Genomic DNA, 25,161 nt, shown 5'->3' with positions numbered 1-25,161 from the left:
GCCAAGTCCCAGGGCTTGAGGACAAGTCTGAACTGCCTCTGGTATTTTCAGGAAGAGAGCTGCAGCTAAAATGTCTTAGGCTGAGGGAATAGATCAGAATCAAGATAATTTCCCATGCTGATAATTCTGACTCACTTCTAAAATGTTGCTTGATGGATTCATGAATAAGGAACTGCAAAGAGAATTCATTTAATCTCATCAAGTTTTGTTTTGTTTCTTAAATTTGATTTCCACTTGTAATATTTACAATTTATATATTATTCCTTTTGACACTTTTCATGTAAATGTAATTTAGAACGTAAAGATGATAGGAACTATTCCTGAAAAATGTGAATCTTCTGATATGTTATGGATTCCTGGTTTTTCCAAAAGAAGCAAATTTTCTGAAGTTTAGGCTCCATTTGAGAACCAATTCTGCATTCCTAACACAGTAACTCCTGAGGATATATACCAAAAAGGATATAGAGACCAAAAATGAAACCTGATATTCCCCAAGCAAGTTATGATGATGAATTGGCTACTCCTGCACAGAAGTGAGATTAGCAAGTTTATGCAATACTAAAACTAGAACATTTTCATAATAGAACCATACACTAAAAAAATTACCAGTTAAAACATTCTTTGTATTTTTCTACCTATTCCCTTTCTGACCGATTAAAAAAATCCAAAAGTTCATACTGCAAACTGTTAATCACTTTTCAAAGGTGATCAACTGAAATGTTCTTTTTAGCTTTTAGCCAAGTCACATCCATTAAACTCAGTGAGAGTCATGTGGCTATATTCTCATACACCAATTTGAAAATATATAGTATTACAAATCTGCCAAGTAAAATATTACATTAATAAAGTAATTCACTTGCATAAATTCATAATCTTTTGATACATTCATTAATTCAAAGTTTAGTTTTTAATTATACCTCATAGACATAATTTCTTCATAGTCGCTCACAATATCCATTAAATTAAATTTGTGCTTAACTTTGACAAGTCGCTTTAAAATTAGTTTTCTCATCTGCAAAAAATAATTGAGTTTTTCATGAAAAATAACATCTCTAAAATGAAAATTCATATTTGTAACTATATAGGCAGGAATTCTCCACTATGGCACTTTCATGCTACAGTGCCCCGGATCAGGCCAGGGGAGGATTCCCCCAGTTCAGAATTCTTCTAAAGCAGTTTACACTGCCTTGCAAGTCCACTACTGCAAGCCCCAGCAAATAGGTCGCAGATTGGATGGAGGGGAAGTGAGGTAGTGTAGACATCACAGATATCTCTGTTGCTGTTCTGCCTTATGTTGCAAACCATGTGGCACCCTGAAGAAGCCACGATAACTTAGACAGCTTCCCCAGACTTCCTTAGTTATGCTGGGGATCATTTTGGCCCCCGCAGCAGACTGGAATCTGCAAAGGTGGCATTAAGCCACTTTCCTCCCACAACCTGCGTTGAGAGATTTGTGCTGTATCTCTTAGATCTGCAGCACATAATTTCACCCACAGAATTAACATACATGATAATTCTAATGGACAGAAAATGTCCCCCCACACTCAGGGTGAGTAATTTGTCTGGACACTGATAAAGTGCCCTTGGGGCAACAGAGGAGAAATCCTTGCCCCTTATCTTCAAAAAAGTCAAAAGTGTCATAAAACAAACTCCCATTACAACCAGCTGAGAAGAAAAGATTCAAAGCCCCCTCCACCTTCTCTAGTGTATCCCTGCCTCCATTACTTATATTTGCTCACCACTACTGGACTTTGTGTATGGCAGCAACAGAGTAATTTACTAAAATATCAATTTCTTACATTCTATTTCTGAAGATGCTGAGGTGCTATTACTTCAATAAGAGTCAAAAGGACTCACACGCCACAGGAAGTACTGAACATCTTACAGGCATGAGCCCTTGGTCTGGGCCCTAGTCATTGTCACTCTGAGGCTGGTGCATACAGTGCAGTGACAGACATGGGTAATGGAACATGGTGCCCCTCACGTCTAGGTCATCAGCTGAATTCCAGTGCTGGCTGGTAGGAACCAGAAGTCATCACCATCTGATAGCTATTTAGTATTCTATACAAAATTAATTGGTGGTATCAGTCCAATTGAGGACAGGTGTCCAGCTCACCAAAAACACCATCACAAATGACTCCCTTATTTAAAGTCTGGAAGCCAAGGATTGTATGGATATAGAGCCTCAGCTCCAGAAGTCATCTCTTCAGAAAAGGTTTTAGGCTCATTAGTGATGAAGTTTGGACTGCTGCTGCACATTCTACTGTTATTCATTTTCTAGGATATTTCAATGCAACACTGTAATAAGTATTACATTCACATTACAGATTCTGAAAAGAAAAAGTTGGTCATTTTTCTCATAGCCAATACAGTCATGTCAATATTTGTCATACCTTCCTTATAAAGTTGGCAGACCTAATCCTTTGTGCAGTAATAGGATCCACATCTGTCATTGATATATCCTTCTCTAATTGGCTTTCATATTCCTGAATATAGAATTAGGTAATTTTCCTGGATCATATACTGATCTTTACAAAAAATTTTAAAGAAAATGAAGAGAGGCATTTAAACTTTTTAAAAACTATGATGAAATTAACAGAAGTTCCAGAATATGACATCTTTGCTGGATTCTCTCAAAGTGTATCCCTAAACAGTTCACAAAGTTGTAACTAACAACAACAACAACAACAGAGGGAAAGAGAAATTAAAATGTATAGGCAAGAGGAGAAATCTGTGTTTCCCCATACATGACCTGAAAACAAAAGGAGAGTCAAAGAGGTGCAGAGATATAGCAAAGCAGTTTTATGAAAACAGGAACTACAGGGGAAAATGTGTTGGAACTAAAAGTAGTGAGACTGTGTGATAACACTGAGAAAAAAACTGATGCAAATTGAGCAGAGGGCAAAGGAAGAGAAGTAGGGAAAGAAAAAATGCTTGAACCACCAGTTGTGAGGTTGTGTAAAAAGACAAAGAAAAAGCTGGTGGTAGTTGGAGACAGTCTATGGAGGGTTTTAAAAATAAGTAGAGCATTTCTGAAATGAATACTGCAATGAACTAGGGAGCCAGTGGAGAAATTTGAGAGGAAAACATGATTCTCTATATGTTTAAGAAAATGAGCCAAAATATTTTGCAGTTTGGAGAGCTGGAACTTGGGGAGGCCATAGCTAATCAAGATGAGAGAAGATGAGAGCATGGAGGAGGATTTCAGCCAAGGTGAAGTTGAAATAGTGAAAAGGAGGCAAATGGAATGTCTGAGTCAAGAAGGAAGACAGAGGAGATGGAGTGACGCTGCAGGATTTTCCTCTGGCTGTATTTCCTGAGATATTTAGCTGAAGAAAATGAAGATGAAGCCACAAGTTTACTTTGTGAGAGCATGCAGAGAGGCTCAACATGGAGAAGTCATTAAAGATGTCAAAAGATATAAACAGCTGAATATCATCAGCAAATAATGCCAACACTTCCTGATATTAACCATACTTGTGGGAGCACAGGAAATACTGTTCCAAAGTTCCCATTCTGTGGCCACTGTCTTTACTGCATGTTGCATTCTATCTATGTTATCCATACTTACACATGCATCCTAGAGAGAATACTGATGATCAAAGAAGGACCACAGGACAAAACAGGCAGTTCATAGAATTAGAAGATTAGGGTTGAAAGAGACCTCAGGAGGTCATCTAGTCCAACCCCCTGCTCAAAGTAGGACCAACCCCAACTAAATCATCCCAGCCAAGGCAGTTGTATTAAAGGAGAATTACCAACACTGCCTAGAACTCATTTGGTATCAGAAAGAGCTAGAGGGGACAAAAGACATCCCTGGATATTTTTATTTAAAAAAATGTAATCAAGGAGCATTCAGAGATAGCTAATATAACAGGACCCCAAGAAGTGTCTATGTTTGCCCTCATTTTTTCTTAGCAGCACTAGAAGAATCTATGCTTGGGTTAAGGTCACAAAAAGCAATTATTTCCTAGAGACTGAAGCAACGTTGTCCAATTTATTGTGTTAAAATTTCAGGGTCACATTACTCTGACTAGCACTTTACATCATTGAACTCAACAAGGACTACTTGAGTAACGAAGTGCTATTCAACATGAATAAGGACATTGGAATCTGGCTCTTAGGCATTAAATCATGATAATGTAAAAGATTACACATGTCCTTGCTGCACATAGAAATCAAATAGGAAGAGGAAAGTTGAATTCAACTACTGTGAGAAATCAAAGATTAATATTAAACTCAGATTGTCATATATAACATGAAACAAGGATCATAGTGGAAACATTAAATACCTGAATGACTGCATCTGGTATCTCTCTATCATACAGTGGTATTTGCCGAAAATGCCAGAAATCGAACTGCTCTGAGTTCCTAAGCTGCAACAGCTGGAAACGTTTACACTTTTTAATCTCTTCTTCAGTAACAAAGTTAAACTCTTCTTGCAGCTGTTCAAGACGAAAATATTTTGACACAGTTTGTTCCTTGGATCTTGCATACTGTTAGAGAAAGTAAAAGCAAGGTTCAAATATTTTTAAACTTTTTGGGTGATGACTAATAAAATTTGCTATTTGTTTTTATAAAGTGAAACTGTACTGGCTTGAGCCAAGCAAAGAACCAACAGGTTCTAAGCAAACTTCCCATACTTCTAACAATACATCTCAGTATGACCTGCAATACCATCGCTATTATTTGGGGCTTCTCTTCAGCATAGATTTTATGATGTAAACAAATGCCCACATTTTTTCTATTGGTATTAACTTTAAGGAGAAACTGACATTTGAGTTTGTATGGTATTTTTATTTGTTCTTTTTCTTTAAAAATCCACCTATCATTTTTCTATATCACAGAAATTAAATGACTGACTAACCTGTACTATCTCTGTATACATCCATTGGCCTAGGAAATTCTAATGAAGACGTTTCTTAAAATACTTCACCAAATTCTGCTCTCTCTCTCTTTCACCTGTGAAATCCTACTTATTCCAGTGAAGTTACATGGGTATAAGAGTGTAAAGTTTAGCTTATTGCCTTTGTAAATGAATAAAATCAATTTAATAAGCTTTATCATTCTCTTTTGGTATAATGTGAGCAGGTGTAATGGGCAGATGCCATGGAATGTTTCACTGGTCACAGGCCACTAGCCAAGGAAATTAGTAGGAAACAGATTCCATAAATCTTCCTGGGAGTATAAAATGTAAACTAAGTTTACCTGAGTAGAGGTTTGATTTGGAGTGGAATCACAGCCCAGACTGGTCTGTTGAGTGGATTGAAGGGATCGAGTAGTTAGTTGTAAGATTCAGCTGTCCCTCACAGCCGGATCAGGCTGTGGTTTTGATTACTGTAGCCACTAAGAGGTTATACATCTCCAATTTCTCAAGACCAAATTTGTAGGTAAAAGAAATCCTGTCTGAGATTATAGTTAAGGACATAGGACCTAATACAAAACTCAGTGAAGTCGCCGGAAAGACTGTCATTGACTTCAGTGGTCTTTGGATTGGGCTCATTCATAGTTATTTATATCTCAGCATCATTTCAGACTTATTCTTGAATATGCTTAAGCACTGGTATGTTTAGCAGTTTTTTTTGTTATTCTTTCAACCCTAGTTCAATTCTCATTTTCTCTTTGTATGTAGCCCATTACTAGTGTAAGACGATAAATATTTTTTTCTGTTTGCCCTAGATGCTTTGCTAGAAGTATATGTTGTAAAATATTACACAGAGAAACACAGTCTAAAATGACCACCTTTGAAGCAGTCTACTCAGTATCTACAAAGGGATCAAGGGAGACAACCCTTAGCCTTTAAAAAACTTTAAAATGAAAATTAGACTAGAGTTTGTAGCAGTGAAGCCTCTTCTCGCTTTTGAAAAATTCCCCAAATTGCACAGTGAAGTCAGCTGTTCAGACAGTGATCAGAAGTCATTACATGGACTCTAGAATAAGTCCACAGAGCCCCAGTAATTTTCAGCTATTATCATTGCACCACTTTTGACCTCCACCTGGTTAATCTCTGCAACTACTACTGAGCAGCTGTAGGATCACCTAACCCAGTGCTTCTCAAGCTATCTGATGTGGCGGACTGGCAATTTTTTTTTCCAATGTGCGCACAGACCAGCAGCTGATGGCTCGCGGATCGGCACCGGTCCACAGACCACCACTTTGAGTAGCACTGACCTAACCAACAGCAGTGTCTCTCTAGTAGGATAGCTCCTGTTTCCATACATAAAGTTAACTTCCTTCTGAATCCTTGAGATCCACAGAGTGAATGAAGTAGGGAAAACCCTATGAGGCTCCCCCCATCAGTGTGTTTTCCTTACCCCTAATCCTTCCACAGATTTTGTGCTTCCTATCTCTAAATGATGTACTGAAATGACAAGACTTGAAACAGAAACAAAGAATAAAATTCATGACACAAGATGACTGCAAATTGTTTTATTAATTTGCTCTCCCGGGCTTCACCATCATTTGTTTTAATAGAATCAAAGATTGATGATCTAAGTCTGTTGCAGTTCATGTAAACAATGGGGTAAGATTCATCGTGTGGTATGACACCAGAAGGAAGAATGACCAGAAAGAGTTCAGAGCAAGTGACCAAAGTTAGGGAAAGGGAAAAGGATATGAGAGGAAGAAAAGGAGAGGGGGTAACTATCTGATTCAAGTAGAATCTACAATAAAAATAGGCTCACTTATAATTAGCGAGCAACAATTTCATCTTGTTGCTCCAAGTAAATACATAAATTATTCAGCTTTGCTCCCACTTCTTTTGGCATCTTCAGAAATCTTGATCAGAAGTAGTCTTACAGTTCAGTCCCATATTATTTATAACCTTGGAGCCAAAGATCTCCTGTGAAAAATGCTTCAGTAGTCAATATCTAGAAATTCCCTAACTCCTGTCATGTTAGACTCAATACATATTTTCTTCTAGAAGCAATTATAAATTATTACACATTCCTAATACTGAACTCTGCTAAACATTACCATAATGAATTCCATCAAATCTGAATACTCAGGGTCATTAGGATCAATCTTGACTTCTTTGGCCCATTCAGTAAGTTTCTGTCGGTCAGTGAACCACAGGAGTCCAGTAGCTATTTCTGCATTTATGTTTCTTGGCACACTAAAAAGGAATGCAAGACTTTCACTTATTTTGTCATACATTAGCTCCTATATACTATAATACACACAATGGTTTAGCAAACATTTCCAATTCTCACAGACATCATCAGGTTCAGTCTTATTCTAAGTCATGACTACAAGAAATATAGAGATGGAAACACCCAAGAAATCTGCAGAAAATAGGTTAACTGTGCTCTACAGTAAATTAGCATTATACAGAACACCTTGCCATAAAGCAAATGATATTTTAGCACAACTTTTCCCATCGTATTAAACATGAGATGCTATCTAGTGAAAACTGTGGCAATCTTATAGAAATATAAGATTTATTATTACCTGTAACAAGCAGAGATTATTTTCTGAGATTCAGGGGCTAACGGAATTCCTCCCTCATCGACTGCCCAGGATAAGGAATACATTAGTTTTCCTGATGTCAAAAGACACACCTCTTCAGTTTCATTTTCATCCAGAAGAAAAGGTACATCTGTAAATTAAAAGTTGTTGGAAAAAAATTAATCAGTATAATTAAATTTAAATTTCCATCTAGTTTAGCTTTTCCCAAGCTTTTGAAAGTTGAGATCTTCAGAAAAATGAACCCAAGTACACAGATCCTTCAACCCTGCCATTTGTTGTTAAAGGTCTACCCATCTTAATTTATACATCTTCCACACCCCAGTGACTAGTCTTTCAAACCCACATCCCAAGACTTCTTTAGGATATAAGCACGTACTTAAGTGAATTCAGTACTTTCCTGAATCAGGATGCTTTCTTGATCTGGGGCCTAAAGGAGGAGAGCCATTCATCCCCCAGATCTTCCGGAGTATGTACAGTTCCTTAGCAGATCTAGCAAAAATTTCTGACAGGCAGTTTGTGATCTGCTGGAGTGAGGAATTGACTGGGAGGGAATTCTGAAAAAACTTGCCTAGTCCCAATCCTTTTGAGACCTTCTTTATTGGTTCTTGGACTTGGTGTCCAGATTCTGAGTCAGAGCGTAGCTCCTTCCTCAGAACCATGGCTCACTAGGCCAGTCACAAAAACTTGAATGAAAATGGCAAAACCATTGTGTTATACTTTCTCAGTGTGCCCAGGACTGTGGGTTACCCTTGTTACCACCCCCTGCCTCAGCAAGAGAGAGATTTGCTGGTGCTAAACTGAGTCACAGATTCCTGTCACCCCAGTCTGTTAGCCATCCCAGTCAAACTTCTCAGGACCCCTTAGATCTAGCTGGGATGAAATGAACAGTGTAGGTATCTTTTGAAAATGTTTGGTTCTACCAAGGTAGAAAGCCAGTGTCTTTCTAACATCTAAGGTATGAAAACGGGTCTCCTGTAGGGCCTTATGCAGTTTTGGAAAAAACACTGGTAGATGAATGGACTGGTTAAGATTAAACTCTGATAGAACCTTAGGTAAGAATTTAGGGTGTGGGCATAAAGAGACTTTGTCCATGAAGAACACCACAAAGAAGGAGATCTGCCATCCAGGCCCCAATCCTCCCAACCCTATAGGCCAAAATGATAGCTAGTAAAAAGGGCGTCTTCACCCATAAATGGAGCAGAGAGCAGGTTGGTATTGGTTCAAATGGAGGTCTCATGAGGTATTTAAGTACCAGGTTAGGGTCCCAAGTCAGAGTGGGGTCCCTAACCTGGGGGCAGATTCCCCATTCCATTAATGACACAGAGTGAGCAAATATGAAGAACCCATCAACCAGAGGATGAAAGGCTGACATCGCAGCCAAGTGGATATTAATCAAGCTAACTGATAACTCCGATTTCTTTAGCTCCAACAGGTTTTCCAGGATAACTGACAGTAACACAGATTCAGGCACAAGATGGCAATGGAAACACCAGTGGAAGAATCTCTTCCATTTCTGCAGGTAATTAATTTGGATTGACTCCTTTCTACTGTTCAGTAGTATCTCTTGCACTTCTGCAGAACAGGAGGATTATAACCTTACAAACCATTGAGGAACCACACCCTGAGACAGAGAACCCTTAGGCCAAGGTGAAGCACATAACCCACATCCTGGGAGAGGAAATGAGTAATGGTCGGAAGCTTGAACGGCAGTTGGACGCATAGCTGAAGAAGGTAAGGGTACCAAGCCTGTCTCAGCCAGGTCAGTACTAGAAGGATAACCCTGGATTTGTCCTGTCTGATCTTATTCATCACAAGTGTTGGTGTTAACGGTGCTGGAGGAAACTCATAGAACAGACCTTTTGTCCAAGACAGGAGAAAGATGTCTCCCAAAGAGTGGTGGCCCTGACTTCCTCGTGAGCAAAACAGAGGACACTTCTTGTTCCTGGAGGTGATAAAGAGATCCACCTCTGGAAGTCCCCACCTTTGGAATATTCTGTGGAGAATCTGAGAGTCTAACTCCCATTTGCAATTCTGGTTGTGGTGTTTTGTATACCTGGGAGGTAGATGGCTGAAATTTGGATCTGATGGCTATACACCAGTTCTACAGTTTCATAGCTTTGGGGCACAGGGAGGGAGATCTTCCTTCTCCCTGCTTGTTGATATGCAGGCCACATATCTGTCATGACCCTAATTTATTTGCCCCAATGAGGGGTAGGAAATGAAAGCAGGCATTCCTGACTGCCCTAAGTTCCAACACGTTGAGGTGGAGACTGGTTTCCAGAGGTGTCCATCTGCCCTGAGTCATGAGGGCATTGAGGTGAACTCCTCTTCACAAAAGTGATGTATCCATTGTCAGTTAAAGTTGGAGTTGGGTGAATGAAAGGAATGACTGCACTGCCGTTGAGTTGATTTTTCCACCAGGCTAGGGAGTTCCTCACCTGGAGAGGAAACTTGATCTGCCTGTCCAGAGTATCTCTGGCTGGTGAATAGGTCATTCTAAGCCAGCCCTGGAAGCAGCAGAGGCATAGCCTTGCATGATCAGTCCCAAGGGTACAAGCTGCCATGTGTCCCAAGAGTTTCTTATTGTAGTTTGAGGACTTCCCTGCGTAACCCTGACCAGACCTGACAAAGTTATGAATTTGTCCATGGAAAGGTAGGCCCTGGCTGCCAACAAATCAAAGAAAACCCATATTAGCAGTATTTTTTGTATGAGGGTTAATATGGATTTTTTATACATTTATCTGGAGACCCCATTCCTTGAAAAAAGAGCTGTTTGAGTGGAAGACAGCACTGCCTTGTAGGATTGGTTTTGAGTAGCTAGTCATTGAGGTACATGACGACTAGAATTGCTTCTCATCAGAGGTAAGCAGTCACTATTGCCAGGACCTTTGAGAATACCCTTGTGGCCAAAGAAAGGCAGGATGGAAGAACTCACTATTGAAAATGATTCTGGCCTATAGTAAAACATAGGTATTTAATGTGTGATGGGTGTAACGCTATATGGAAATACGCATCTTGTAGGTCAAGGGTCAAAAACAAAATTTACTTCCTCTAGTGAAGGAATTATAGCTGCCAGAGTCACCATCTTGAACTTTGGAGGCTTTACACATTTGCTTAGTAGTTTTAGATCCAATATTGGTCTCCATCCTCTTTTGGCACAAGGAAATACTTTGAGTAACACCCTTTCCATTTGTGAGGAGTGGGACTAGCTCTATTGCTCCTAATTGAAGGAGAGAGTCCAGTTCTTGTTTCAATAAAAGCTTGTGAGAAAGGTCCCTGAAGAGGGACAGGGAAAGAGAGGGAGGGACATAAAGTGGTTATAGCTTGATGTTATAATCTGTATGATGCTGTAATGGCATCGGCACCTGCCTCTTGTGAGCACCCCTTTCTGGCCGATATATGCCTGCAATCACACTGTTTTGAATGCGGCGGCACCCACCTCTCACGGGAACCCCCTTCTGGTCAGGTCTGAGCTTTTTCTGTTCTTACAATGGGGTGGCACCTGCCTCTCGCGAGTGCCCTCACCCCCCCTCAGCCTTTGGTTCTTTCGGCCAGTCTTCGGTGACTCAGCAGACACACTATTCCCCCCTTCCAGTGTATATAGTCTATAGTTCTTGCTCACAGCCCTGGTATGGGGCGATAGCACCAAGGCTTCCTTTCTGGAGGCACTGCATTCTTTAACAGCCCAACAGGAGCCCATCTTGATACCCTCAGTTGGTGTCCTCTTGGCAGCCCTCGCCTAGCCTCAGTCTTCAACTAGACCAGCAGGGCCCCATCACGGTATCCTCGCCTGGTCTGGCTAGGTTCTGGACTCAATCCCCTGGGCTCAGCCTGCCTGCATTGACCTGTCCGCGGTCCAGTTGCTCTTCCAGCCAGCCAGGCACCCAGGCCTCCTTCTTCAAGCTCCAGGCAACAACTGACTGCTCTGTCTCTGCTGCTTCCTTTTACATGGCCCTTCTGGCCCCTGACTGGTTGCTCCAGAAGCCTCTCTGGTTGGCTGCTTCCTCTGCAGCCACTCTAGGCTGCCAGGAGGACTTCTCCTCTGTTCTTTTCTGGGGCGGGGTAAGGCAGGGCTATGAGGCCTCCAGCAGGGGGCCCTTATACCTAGTCCACCCCATTATACACCTCCCCTTTCAGACAGGATTGGGGCAGTGGTTCTTCCCTCGGTCCTTTTCTGCCCCCCTTCAGTCAGGGCATACTCTTTTTCTTGCCCCGTCAGTCAGGGCCTTTTCTCCCAGGTCTCTCTTACCTATAGAGCATTCAAGAGTCCTTTCAGTACACCTTTTGGCCTCTGCCTTTACACAATAAAACAGTTAAAATCTTGCCTGTTGTTTCCGTGGCTGCCTTTGCCTCAGTTGTTTTACTGCCTCTCCACCGCCCTTGTGGATCAGGGTCGGTCTGAAGATCCTCACTCCTGGTACCATAGTATAATAGAGTTGGTACCTGACACTCACAAGCACCCCCTCTCTGGCCGATATGTGCCTGCTCTCACTCAGTTTTGAATGGGGCAGAGGACTGTCCAATTCCAGCCTCCCTATGTAATAGTGCTGGTGGGCTAGTGAATCGCTACTGGTAAGCAGCCCTGGGATGTGTAGAAGCACCATGTACAGAAATAGAAAAGAACCAGAAGTCTTCTTCATCTTCCTCAGTATCCTCCAACTGGGGGACAACCGTGAAAAAGCATGGAGAGTCCTGTAGAATCGGAAGACAATGGTAATCTGGAAATCAGTGTCTCAAGTACCCAGAGGCACTCAGTACACATGAGCAATGGGAACTCTGGTTCATCCATCATAAACAAGCCCTTAATTCTTGTGGTACTAAGTAAGGCTTTGGTACCAACTTGGTCGCCGAAGAAGACTGTACCACTGACTGGGAATATACCGACACTGTGATTTGCCTGGTACCATGGGTGCTGAGTGGGTAGGTACTGATGGTGGGGCTATGCGAGAAGATAACTGTTTGGAGTGCTTTTCCATGCCCACCTTGTCCCTCGTAGACAGTACCAGAACCCTATCAGAGATGTGTTTCTCTTTAGAGCTTCAGGACTTTCCAGCCCCGCTAGTACAGGAGGAGTCTTTTGCCTCTACGGTACTGAGCCAAGAGGTCGAGGCTTCTGAGACTGTGAATCTAGCAGAGGACTGGGGCCATTTAAGAACGAGCTCCTTATGATGAGAGTGTCCGAGTGCCTCTTCTTCAAAGCTTTCTCTGAAGTTTCCATAGCCTTCCTTTTCTTAAGGAAAACCTGCACTGAGGCTAAGGGGCCATTTGATCTATCCAGAGACAGATGTACTGGGCTGACTGGGGGTGGAGGGATCTCCTGACCTGACTCAGAAGCATGTAAAAGGGAGTACTCCATCATGAACAGTCTCAGTTCTCAGTTTAATCACACTGTTCTTCCTTGCCCTGGATGTGAGGGCCAGTCAGAAGTTGCACTTCTGGGAGATGTGAGACTTCCTCAAACAAATATACTAGGAATGGGTGTCACTAACAGGTATAGCCTCTCAACAGGAGAGGCGAGCCAGGCACACCATATCAGGAGAATAACACTCCCCAAAGGGAGAGAAAGGAAACAAATCAATCTTCTTACTACTTATATCTAACTAACTAACTATAAACTATCTACTAACAATGAAACTACACTAAGCTAATCCTAAACAACCAACCATAAGAAACTGTACATGAGATAGACAAGGCATGCTCAAGGTAGACATGCTAAGGCTCCGTCGCAGGCTGAGATGGTTGATTAGGAACATAGAATGGTTCACCGGGCAGCCCTGTCTGGCCTCGGTGAATGGCACAAGGATTCACAGAATGCATGTGCAGGCTGAACAGATGCTGCTAACATAAAATCTTCGATCAAGGACTCAAGAAGTGCACGTGCACCTGAAGTGGAGCAACCATAGGGACACTGCTCAAAGAGGCCAAACTTCTGATGTGTTTCTCTCAGTGAGGTATTAATCAAACTGGATAAGTAGAGAAAGAAGCATCAAACAGCAGGAAAACCCTGGATGATGAATGGTCATCATTTTGCCTGTGAGAACAAATGAAGAGGAACCACCAAGTGTCTGTGTCATGGCAGAGTGAGCTCCAGAAAGGGCATTTCAAAGGAAGGTCTAAGTGTTAGAGTAATGCAAAGTGCTTTCACTCTGACACAACTCTGAGAAATACTAAATACAGTAACTCCTTGCTTAACGTTGTAGTTATGTTCCTGAAATATGCGACTTTAAGCAAAATGATGTTAAGCAAATCCAATTTCCCCATAAGAATTAATGTAAACTTTAGGTTCCAGGGAAATTTTTTCACCAGACAAAAAAACTATATATATATATATATATATATATATATATATATACACACACACACACACACACACACACACACAGTATAAGTTTTCAACAAACAATTTAATACTGTACACAGCAATGACGATTGTGAAGCTTGGTTGAGGTGGTGAAGTCAGAGGGTGGAAGAGGGTGGGATATTTCCCAGGAAATGCCTTATTGCTAAATGGTGAACTAGCATTCGGCTGAGCCCTCAAGGGTTAACACGTTGTTAATGTAGCCTCACACTCTACAAGGCAGCACGAATGGAGGGAAGGGAGACAGAATGGCAGACAGAGACAGAGACATACATCCTGTGTGTGGGAGAGAGAGAGATGCGCATTGCCCCTTTAAGTACACTGAGCCCTGGTCTACACTAGGAGTTGAGGTCGAATTTAGCAGCGTTAAATCAATTTAACCCTGCACTCATCCACATGACAAAGCCCTTTTTTTCGACTTAAAGGGCTCTTAAAATCGATTTCCTTATTCCATCCCCAACATGGGGATTAGCGCTGCAATTGGCCTTGCCGGGTCGAATTTGGGGTACTGTGGACGTAATTAGACGGTATTGGCCTCCGGGAGCTATGCCAGAGTGCTCTGGACAGCACTCTCAACTCAGATGCACTGGCCAGGTAGACAGGAAAAGGCCCGCGAACTTTTGAATTTCATTTTCTGTTTGGCCAGCATGGCAAGCTGCAGGTGAGCGCAGAGCTCATCAGCAGAGGTGACCATGCAGAGCTCACCAGCAGAGGTGACCATGATGGAGTCCCAGAATCACAAAAGAGCTCCAGCATGGACCGAATGGGAGGTACGGGATCTGATCGCTGTATGGGGAGAGGAATCTGTGCTATCAGAACACCGTTCCAGTGTTCAAAATGCCAAAACATTTGTCAAAATCTCCCAGGGCATGAAGGACAGAGGCCATAACAGGGACCCGAAGCAGTGCCATGTGAAACTTAAGGAGCTGAGGCAAGCCTACCAGAAAACCAGAGAGGCAAACGGCCACTCCGGGTCAGAGCCCAAAACATGCCGCTTCTATGATGAGCTGCCATTTTAGGGGGTTCAGCCACGACTACCCCAACCGTGTTGTTTGACTCCTTCAATAGAGATGGAGGCAACACGGAAGCAGGTTTTGGGGACAAGGAAGATGATGATGATGAGGTTATAGATAGCTCACAGCAAGCAAGCGGAGAAACCGGTTTTCCTGACAGCCAGGAACTGTTTCTACTCTGGACCTGGAGCCAGTACCCCCCGAACCCACCCAAGGCTGCCTCCCAGACCTGCCAGGCAGAGATGGGACCTCTGGTGAGTGTACCTTTTTAAATAGTATACATGGCTTAAAAGCAAGCGTGTTTAATGATTAATTTGCCCTGGCATTTGCGGTTCTCCTGGATGTACTCCCAAAGCCTTTGCAAAAGGTTTCTGGGGAGGGCAGCCTTATTCCATCCACCATGGTAGGGCATTTTACCATGCCAGGCCAGTAGCACGTAGTCGGGAATCATTGTAGAACAAAGCATTGCAGTGTATGTTTGCTGGCATTCAAACAACATCCATTCTTTATCTCTCTGTGTTATCCTCAGGAGAGTGATATCATTCATGGTCACCTGGTTGAAATAGGTTGCTTTTCTGAAGGGGACATTCAGAGGTGGCCGTTCCTGCTGGGCTGTTTGCCTGTGGCTGAACAGAAATGTTGCCCGCTGTTACCCACAGGGAGGGGGGAAGGGGTTAGCCAGGCAGTGGGGGGGAAGCAAAATGCAATCTTGTAACGAAAGCACGTGTTATGTATGTAATGTTAACAGCAAGGCTTACTGTGAAAGAGTGTACCCATTGTTCTATAAAATGTATCTTTTTAAATACCACTGTCCCTTTTTTTTCTCCACCAGCTGCATGTGTTTCAAGGATCACAGGATCTTCTCCTTCCCTGAGGCTAGTGAAGATTAGAAGGCGAAAAAACGCACTTGCGATGAAATGTTCTCTGAGCTCATTCTGTCCTCCCACATTGACAGAGCACAGACAAATGCGTGGAGGCAGACAATGTCAGAGTGCAGGAAAGCACAAAATGACCGGGAGGAGAGGTGGCGGGCTGAAAAGAGGGCTGAAGCTGAAAGGCGGCGGCAGCAGCATGATGAAAGGAGACAGGATTCAATGCTGAGGCTGCTGGATGATCAAACTAATATGCTCCAGCGTACAGCTGAGCTGCAGGAAAGGCAGCAGGAGCACAGATGGCTGCTACAGCCCCTGTGTAACCAACCGCCCTCCTCCCCAAGTTCCATAGTCTCCTCACCCAAACGCCCAAGAACACGGTGGGGGGGCCTCCGGCCAACCAGCCACTCCACCCCAGAGGATTGCCCAAGCAACAGAAGGCTGGCATTCAATAAGTTTTAAAGTGCTGTGTGGCCTTGTCCTTCCCTCCTCCACCACCCGTCCTAGGCTACCTTGGCAGTTATCCCCCTATTTGTGTGATGAATTAATAAAGAATGTATGAATGTGAAGCAACAATGACTTTATTGCCTCTGCAAGCGGTGATCGAAGGGAGGAGGGGAGGGTGGTTAGTTTACAGGGAAGTAGAGTGAACCAAGTGGCGGAGGGTTTCATCAAGGAGAAACAAACAGAACTTTCACACCGTAGCCTGGGCCAGTCATGAAACTGGTTTTCAAAGCTTCTCTGATGCGCACCGCGCCCTCCTGTGCTCTTCTAACCACCCTGGTGTCTGGCTGCGCGTAACCAGCAGCCAGGCGATTTGCCTCAACCTCCCACCCCACCATAAACATCTCCCCCGTACTCTCACAGATATAGTGGAGAGCACAGCAAGCAGTAATAACAGTGGGAATATTGGTTTCGCTGAGGTCTGAGTCAGTAAACTGCGCCAGCGCACTTTTAAACCTCCAAATGCACATTCTACCACCATTCTGCACTTGCTCAGCCTGTAGTTGAACAGCTCCTGACTACTGTCCAGGCTGCCTGTGTATGGCTTCATGAGCCATGGCATTAAGGGATAGGCTGGGTCCCCAAGGATAACTATAGGCATTTCAACATCCCCAACAGTTATTTTCTGGTCTGGGAATAAAGTCCCTTCCTGCAGCTTTTGAAACAGACCAGAGTTCCTGAAGATGCGAGCGTCATGTACCTTTCCCGGCCATCCCACGTTGATGTTGGTGAAACGTCCCTTGTGATCCACCAGTGCTTGCAACACTATTGAAAAGTACCCCTTGCGGTTTATGTACTCACCGGCTTGGTGCTCCCATGTCAAGACAGGGATATGGGTTCCGTCTATGGCCCCACCACAGTTAGGGAATCCCATTGCAGCAAAGCTATCCACTATGATCTGCACATTTCCCAGGATCACTACCCTTGATATCAGCAGATCTTTGATTGCATTGGCTACTTGCATCACAGCAGCCCCCACAGTAGATTTGCCCACTCCAAATTGATTCCCTACTGACCGGTAGCTGTCTGGCGTTGCAAGCTTCCACAGGGCTATTGCCACTCGCTTCTCAACTGTGAGGGCTGCTCTCATCTTGGTATTCTTGTGCCTCAGGGCAGGGGAAAGCAAGTTCCATGAAAGTGCCCTTATGCATGCGAAAGTTTGGCAGCCACTGGGAATCGTCCCAGACCTGCAACACTGTGCGGTCCCACCAGTCTGTGCTTGTTTCCCGGGCCCAGGATCGGCGTTCCACCACATGAACCTGCCCCATTAGCACCATGATTCCCACATTGCCAGGGCCCGTGCTTTGAGAGAAGTCTGTGTCCATATCCTCATCACTCTCGTCACCGCACTGACGTCGCCTACTCGCCCGGTTTCGCTTTGCCAGGTTCTGGTGCTGCATATACTGCTGGATAATGCACGTGGTGTTTAATGTGCTCCTAATTGCCAAAGTGATCTGAGCGGGCTCCATGCTTGCTGTGGTATGGCGTCGGCACAAAAAAAAGGCGTGGAATGATTGTCTGCTGTTGCTCTGACGGAGAGAGGGGCAACTGACGACATGGCTTACAGGGTTGGCTTACAGGGAATTAAAATCATCAAAGGGGGTGGCTTTACATCAAGGAGAAAGAAAAAGAACTGTCACACAGAATGGCCCCCTCAAGGATTGAACTCAAAACCCTGGGTTTCGCAGGCGAATGCTCAACCCACTGAGCTATCCCTTCCCCTTGTATTTCAGGCAGGACTGAATCTCTATTAAACTTTTCAAGGTGTCCCTGACAGAACTCACCGAAACGATTGTCGGCCGTTGATTTCACAGAGGGAGGGAGTGGGGAGCAAATGAATACAAAACAAATCTGGTGTATTTCTTGTTTTGATCCACTCCATCTATCTTTTACATCTTTGGCTGGCAGCAGACAGTGCAGTAGGACTACTAGCCATCCTCATCTCCCACCTGCTCACCATAAAATGGTACAATAGGACTGCCAGTAGGACCTAAAGAGAATGACCTGGTCGAGTCACTCCTAATTTAGTTCCTGCGCCCATGTCTGCCCAGGCGCTCCTGTCCGACCTTACCGAGGCGGCCAGGAGCACCTCAGACATGATGAAGATGGTTATCAGGCCTATTGCACCGTCTGCTGCCACAAGGCAATGGGTTGCTGCTGCTGTGTAGCAATGCAGTACCACGTCTGCCAGCACCCAGGAGACATACGGTGACGGCTACCTGAGCGGGCTCCATGCTTGCCGTGGTATGGCGTCTGCACAGGTAACTCAGGAAAAAAAGGCGTGAAACGATTGTCTGCCGTTGCTTTCACGGAGGCAGGGAGGGCATGACGACATGTACCCAGAACCACCTGCAACAATGTTTTTTGCCCCATCAGGAATTGGGATCTCAACCCAGAATTCCAATGGGCAGCGGAGACTGCGGGAACTGTGGGATAGCTACCCACAGTACAACACTCTGGAAGTCAATGCTAGCCTTGGTACTGTGGAAGTACTCCGCCAAGTTAATGCACTTAATGCACTTAGAGCATTTTGTGTGGGGGGACACACAATCGACTATATAAAAACAATTTCTAAAAAACTGACTTCTATAAATTTGACCTAATTTCGTAGTGTAGACATACCCTGACACCATTCTAAGTACATTGCCTTTAAAAAGATCAGGAAGTTGAGATAGCAGCTGCAGCCAGCAAGCGCTCTACGTCCTGTCCCCACCCTGCTCTATATGAAGAAGGGGTAAGTGGGGTGTGACACTATGAGTATAATATAATATCTCACTGAAAGGTGACAAGGCCAGGAAGAGTTAATTAACTCACAGACTGACCTGATCCATGGCCAAACTTTAAGGACGGGTTAGGAAGATATGTAAACGATTAGAGCTTTGAAATGCAAGTCTGCATTGTTAGAGATAGAAGGGTAGATGTTTGTTCAGATCTTGTGATGTAAGCAAACAAGTCTTGTCTACTGCTATTGCTTTGATTCAAAGATCAAAAAAGGAGTATTAACATTTAGGAAGACACTTGAGTGAAATTGTATTATTGTCAATATGTCTCTTTGAAGGTTGTGGTAACCTGTAGCTGAACTGTTTAATGGATAAATTACCCTGTAATAATTGCCATGATGTTTAGGAGAAGAAAAGTTAAGCCTATTGTTTTCTCAGGCCAAAAGGCTGCTGGAAATGTATAAAAACCTTGGGACATGATCCTTCTTCATCTCAGATCTGCTTTGGGTTTCAAGAGGGGGAAACCTTAAGCCATAAGGATTGAGAACCCCAGTCACCGACTGGAGTCACCCTGAATATGGACATTGGACTATAACCTATGGACTATTTCTGAAAGGACTTTTGGCAACTATAAGCTCATCTCTGCTATGTATCTGAACCTCAAGAGTTGAATTCAAGTCTCTGTGTATATTGATCTTTTAACCAACACTCTCTCTCTCTTTTCTTTTTTAATAAATTTTAGTTTAGTTAATAAGAATTGACTATAAGCGTGTATTTTGGGTAAGATCTAGGTTATCATTGGACCTGGGTCTGGGGCTTGGTCCTTTGGGATCAGGAGAACCTTTTCTTTTATATGATTAAATAAGATTTTCAGAATTTATCATTATATGCTTGACATGTGTGTCTGGATGGAGGCCTGAGGCTGGGTGCTTTAAGGGAACTGCATTATGTGGACTTCTGAGTAATCAGTGAGGTACTACAGAAGCTGTTTTGTGCTGGCTTGGTAAATCTAAGTATTGGAATATCCACCAGCATTTGGGGTTTGTTTACCCCATTCTGTTTGCAGTTCACCCTGATTGAGTGACCTCAGCTTGCTCCCACGGGCAGCACCGTCACAGGGGGGCAGGAGTAGGGAGGAGGGGGACACCCTGACATTAGTCCCCCTCTTTTCCCCTCCCCCGTACAGCAAGCAGGAGGCTCTCCCGGAGCAGCTCCAAGGCAGAGGGCAGGAGCAGCACATGGCAGTGGGGGGAGGGACAGCTGGCAATTGATAGCCTGCTGGGTGGCTGCCGCACAGGGAATTTAAGGGAGCGGGGAGCTGATAAGGGAGCTGATAGGGGGGCTGTTGGTCCACCCTGGTTCCAAGCCCCCACCAGCTAGGTGCAAAGGGCTGCTCTTCCTGCAAGCAGTGGACAAACCAGGCCGCTGCCAACTTTAAATGAGCATGTTCCCTAATTGATCAGCAACGTAACAACATAAACGTAAACCGGGATGACTTTAAGTGAGGAGTTACTGTATTACCACAGGTTTGGTGTAAGAGGTCAGGAGGAAGGAGGCCAAACAGTACTCCGTGAAGAGACTATCAACTCTTCTTCAAGCATCATTCAAAGAATTTAGACTTAAGAACTCAGTCTAGCAGTGCACTATACTCCTAACAGACCACTAAGCCAGGCTCAAATCTTTTTCACATATAAGTAACTTACTGCTTCCCACTTCTCCATTTATGGGTTTAACTTGCTGGTCACAGCTAAATTCCGCCTGTTCCAATACACCTTTGCTTTTCAGTATAGTATTGTCAGGAATAGGTAAATATATTTTGGCCAACACGTTTGTCCTTTTAGCTGATTCACAAATCTAAAAATAAAACAATTTGTGCCAGTGGCGGATTTAGAGTTGGTGTGGCCCTGTGCTCAGCTTCATTTCTGGGGCCCCTCCTTGGGACCCAGCCAAAAAAAGAACATTCTCTCTGATCTCCCGCACACCCCCAATTTTCATGTTTTTTTCTTCATCCTCCTCCTATAAGTAATAGGAAGTAAATGAAAATAAAGTGAGATACCTTGATTGTTTTTGTAGTTTAACTTACTTTTCCACAGACCACTTGAAAATCGCTGAGGGTCTTGGCAGACCACATAATTATGTTTCCAAATATTGTTTGTACCGTTAGCTAACTATTGTAAAGCGCTTTGGATAAAAGCGCTTAATAAAAAAAAAAGTAAAGAAGTGTTGGGGTGTGGGGTCTGGCCAGGACATAGGGTGCGGGAGGGGGCTCAGGGCTGGGGGTGCAGGGTCTGGGAGGAAGTTACGGTGCAGGAGCAGGCGGGGGGTTGGGGTGCAGGGTCTGGCCAGGAGTTAGGGTACGGGAGGGGGCTCAGGGCTAGGACAGGGGGTTGGGGTGTGGAGTGCTTACCTGTGGCAGCTCCTATTTAGTGCGACGGGTGCAGGTGGGGATGCAGGAGTCAGGGAGGGCAAGGTGTGTGTGAGAGGGGTGCAGGAATCAGGGCTGGGAGTATGTGAGGGGGGTGCAGGAGTCAGAGCTGGGGGTATGTGAGGGGGGTGCAGCAGCTCCCATTTGGTGCTCAGGGTGGGGGTGCGGATTTGGGGGGGTGCAGGAGTCAGGAAGGGCAGGGGGCTGGGTGTGTGTGAGGGGGTGCAGAAGTCAGGACAGGAGACTGGGGGAGTGTACTGGGGTTGTGGGGGTGCTCCCAGGCCCCTGCCCTGAACGGCTCATGGCGGGGTGGGGAGGGTATGTGCAGGGGGAGTGCGGGGGCCCTGCCTTTGCTCTGCCCTACCCCTATTCCACCCCTTCCCCAAGGTCCTACCCCCGCCTCTTTTCTGCCTCCTCCCCCTACCTCCTGGAGCGACCTGAGCACCGGCAAACAGCTGTTTGGCAGTGGGGGCAGCACTGGGAGGGACGGGGGAAAAGTGGCACGCTCGGGGAGGAGACGGGAGATTGGTTGCTGGTGGGGGCGAAGCCTGCAGCAGGAGCCCCAAGAGCCGGCAGGACCAAGCTTCTGCCCCCGCAGCTGCCCGGCTCTGGGGCTCCCTGTCATTGGGGGGCCCTGTGCCAAGGCACCCTGTCTTTCACTGTAAATCTGCCTCTGATTTGTGCTGTAGTTAAAATGATGTGTCAAAAAAGAACAAGTTCCAGCAAAAAGATTGTGAAAGAAGCACCTCACAATCTTTAAAAAAATTCTCTTAACACCCCGTGTGGTACTATTATACCCATTTGTAAGAACTAAGGCACAGAGAGACTAAGTGTTTCGAGCCTAAGGTTACACAGTAAGTCTATGGCAATGGAGCGAACTGAACTTGAATCTCACAAGTCCCTAGCATCCTAAGTACTGGGCCATGTTCCTGTCAAACAATAGCCTGTTTGTACAGGCATACATATATTCTGCAATTGTAACTTGGTCAGCTGTTTTTGAAAATTTGGTCCAGTATTTTGTATGCTAATTTTATAAAGATAAACTATAACATGACAGAAAACACAAACATTAAGGGGCCAATCCAATTTCCATTAGTCAGATTTTTAATGCCAGAAATGACCATTAGGTCATATATAGTCTATATAACACATGCCATATGATTTCATATAGCTATCCCTGAATTGAGTCCAATAACTTGTGTTTGACTAAAGCATATCTTCCAGAAAGGCTTCCAGTCTTGATATGAAGATATCAAGACACGGAATATCTCCCAATTCCCTTGATAATTTGTTCCAATGGTTAGTCAATATCTAACTGTTAAAAATGTGTGGCTTATATCTATTTGGAATTTCCATCGGGCTTCAGCTTCCAGTTATTGGTTCTTGTTATGCCTTTCTCTGCTTAGATTAGAGCTCTTCAATATGCAGTGTTTTCTCCCCATGAAGGTACTTAGACATTGAGCTCTTCAAGAACCTCTCTGTCAGGCCTTTTTTCCAGCCCTAAAACCATTTTTGTGGCTCTTTTCTGAACCGTTTCCAATTTTTCAACATTCTTTCAAAAATGTAGGCACTAGAACTGGATGCAATATTCCAGGATAAGGCTCACCAATGCAGTATACCGCGGTAAAATCACCTCGTTCTGCTCACTACTCCTCTGTTTATATCACCAAGAATCATATTAGCCCTTTCTGAAATCTGTCAGTTAGCCAATTCCGAATCCATTTAACATGAGCCTTATTGATATTGCGGAATGTTCTCAGACTTTTGCAAGGCATTATACATCTACACAGCTACTTTTAATCAACCCAAAGTTGCAATCTCATCAAAAAATATTAGATTTGTTTGACAGGACCTATTTCCCATAAAACTATGACTGACATTAATTATATTCCCATCCTTTAATTCTTTAGTGACTGAATCCTGCTATCAGCTTTGCCATTATTTTGCCCAGGACCGGTGTCAGGCTAACTGACTTATAGCTACCCATCAATATGAGTCTTCACGTGGATTTTAATGCAAGTTGGGGATCAGATCTAAAACATGGCACAGAAATGAAGTACAAAAGTAAATTACATTACTATACCTCCAATCGAAGAGACTCGGGCCAATTTAATAACTGAATACTAAAAATTTGCTGAAACATTACTCTAAAATCCATCTGTAGGGGAGCTACTGAAGTGCAAGAGACTTGTTTTTCATTGTAAAATATTTTAATAAAATACTGTTGCCTCTGAACTTTGGCTCTTCTCTTCTGTTCATACCTACAAATTACCAAATAGAATACAGATTTAATTAATTCTAAATAATCAAACTCAGAGTAACAAACTGGTGACTAATTGCAACAGTTACTGTAGCATCACAAAAACACAAAAGCTTAGCATATTGGTTAATTTCAAGGGAATACAAATCATGCACGTTTGCTATCAAAGATTAATATTGAGTACATAGTAAAGAGATATTTAGCTTACATTTCTGAAAAGACCCATGCATGTGTTCAACTTTACACACTGTGAGCAGTCCCATTGACTTCTCATTGCATAAGATTAAGCATGTGCATAAATCCTTGCAGGTTGATGGCATTAATATGTTAAATTTTATTTTAATATAAGATTTACTTTTTTTAAAAAAACCACCAAACGTGTAATTTTTTAATTTAAATGAATTATTTTGAAGCTATTTACTTTCAAATTTTAATACACTAATTTCTAAGGATATGTGAAATTAAAACAATACATATGATCATTATTCTACCTTAGCAGAGAAATAAATATACAGTATTGCAATTTAATAATTACAACTTACATGGGACACTTCGACATTGCTGTTATTTCTGCAGTCAAAGTGAGATGTGGTATGAAAAAAGGTTCCTTTATCTCTGCAAGTTGTGCTGAACTCGCCAATGGAGGAGCTGAATCCAAACATCCCTAGAAACCAGTATCAGTATTTTAACTGTTTATAACATCTTTTTTTATAGCACAAGCATTAATTTCCTACATTCAAATTGGTTATCATAAGATCTCTATAAAATATGGCTAAGTTCCTTTGGCCCCTTTGAAAACCTCTGCCTAAATTTTCACTGGATCTGGGACATTTACAGCATCGCCTCGATTTCCACAATTCTAAAGCAATTGCTTTATCTAGCAAATCAAGGAGCACTACACCGCTGATATAAAAGTGAGTGACAAAACTCTCATTAGCAACAATGTGAGAAGGATCAGGCACACAATATTTATTATTTTAAAACCTGTCTCATAATGTAAGTACCTTCTGTTTTCCCCAGGTCTGTGAAATATTGTCAGGGTTATCGATATTATCTTCTCCCTCCAGCCCGCTGTGTTTTTCAGCATCTTGTGCTAATCCTGCCTTATATTCATCCTCATCATTTTTCTTTGTCAGCCTTCTTCAAACATGGATACAAAACACTTAAATATTATAATTAGAAAAATGTAGCAATAGTAGTTAGATCACACACTATAATCTTCCAACGTAGAACAAATACTTCAAAGTGTTACCTCACAACACACCAGATTTGAACCTAGTGGAAGTTATCAATAAGATTATGAATTTAAAACAGCCATTTTGTAATTATTTGCCTTAGTTAGAATGTTTTGGGGAGGAGGATGTCTACATCAAGTGCAAAACCCATGCATTTTGTTTTGATAATGTCTTTTCAAGATACTGATGCTCAATACTTGTATTTGAACCTCTTAAAATCAATTTTCATTACAATAAAATAATTACAGAATTACAAAATTTACAATAGGAAATTTATAAGGAGTGATAGAGAATAATCAATCAAAAT

The 25,161-nt window shown here is 43.1% G+C and overlaps 1 protein-coding gene across 1 annotated transcript in view; it reads right to left on the bottom strand.

The window, feature by feature from the left end:
* CC2D2B (coiled-coil and C2 domain containing 2B) overlaps positions 1-25,161 on the bottom strand; it is a 102,001-nt gene that overhangs the window by 43,022 nt on the left and 33,818 nt on the right. The window contains exons 13-21 of the mRNA XM_074960003.1: positions 24,624-24,759; positions 24,162-24,283; positions 23,443-23,620; positions 20,638-20,788; positions 7,450-7,597; positions 6,976-7,114; positions 4,293-4,496; positions 2,394-2,486; positions 918-1,012 (exon numbers count right to left, since the gene is read on the bottom strand). Of these exons, the coding sequence (XP_074816104.1) occupies positions 918-1,012; positions 2,394-2,486; positions 4,293-4,496; positions 6,976-7,114; positions 7,450-7,597; positions 20,638-20,788; positions 23,443-23,620; positions 24,162-24,283; positions 24,624-24,759 (1,266 nt within the window). The remainder of the gene's footprint in view (positions 1-917; positions 1,013-2,393; positions 2,487-4,292; positions 4,497-6,975; positions 7,115-7,449; positions 7,598-20,637; positions 20,789-23,442; positions 23,621-24,161; positions 24,284-24,623; positions 24,760-25,161) is intronic.

The sequence above is a fragment of the Natator depressus genome, chromosome 7 (assembly GCF_965152275.1).
Source record: "Natator depressus isolate rNatDep1 chromosome 7, rNatDep2.hap1, whole genome shotgun sequence".
NCBI lineage: Eukaryota > Metazoa > Chordata > Testudines > Cheloniidae > Natator > Natator depressus.
This window is presented reverse-complemented; position numbering and strand designations above follow the sequence as displayed.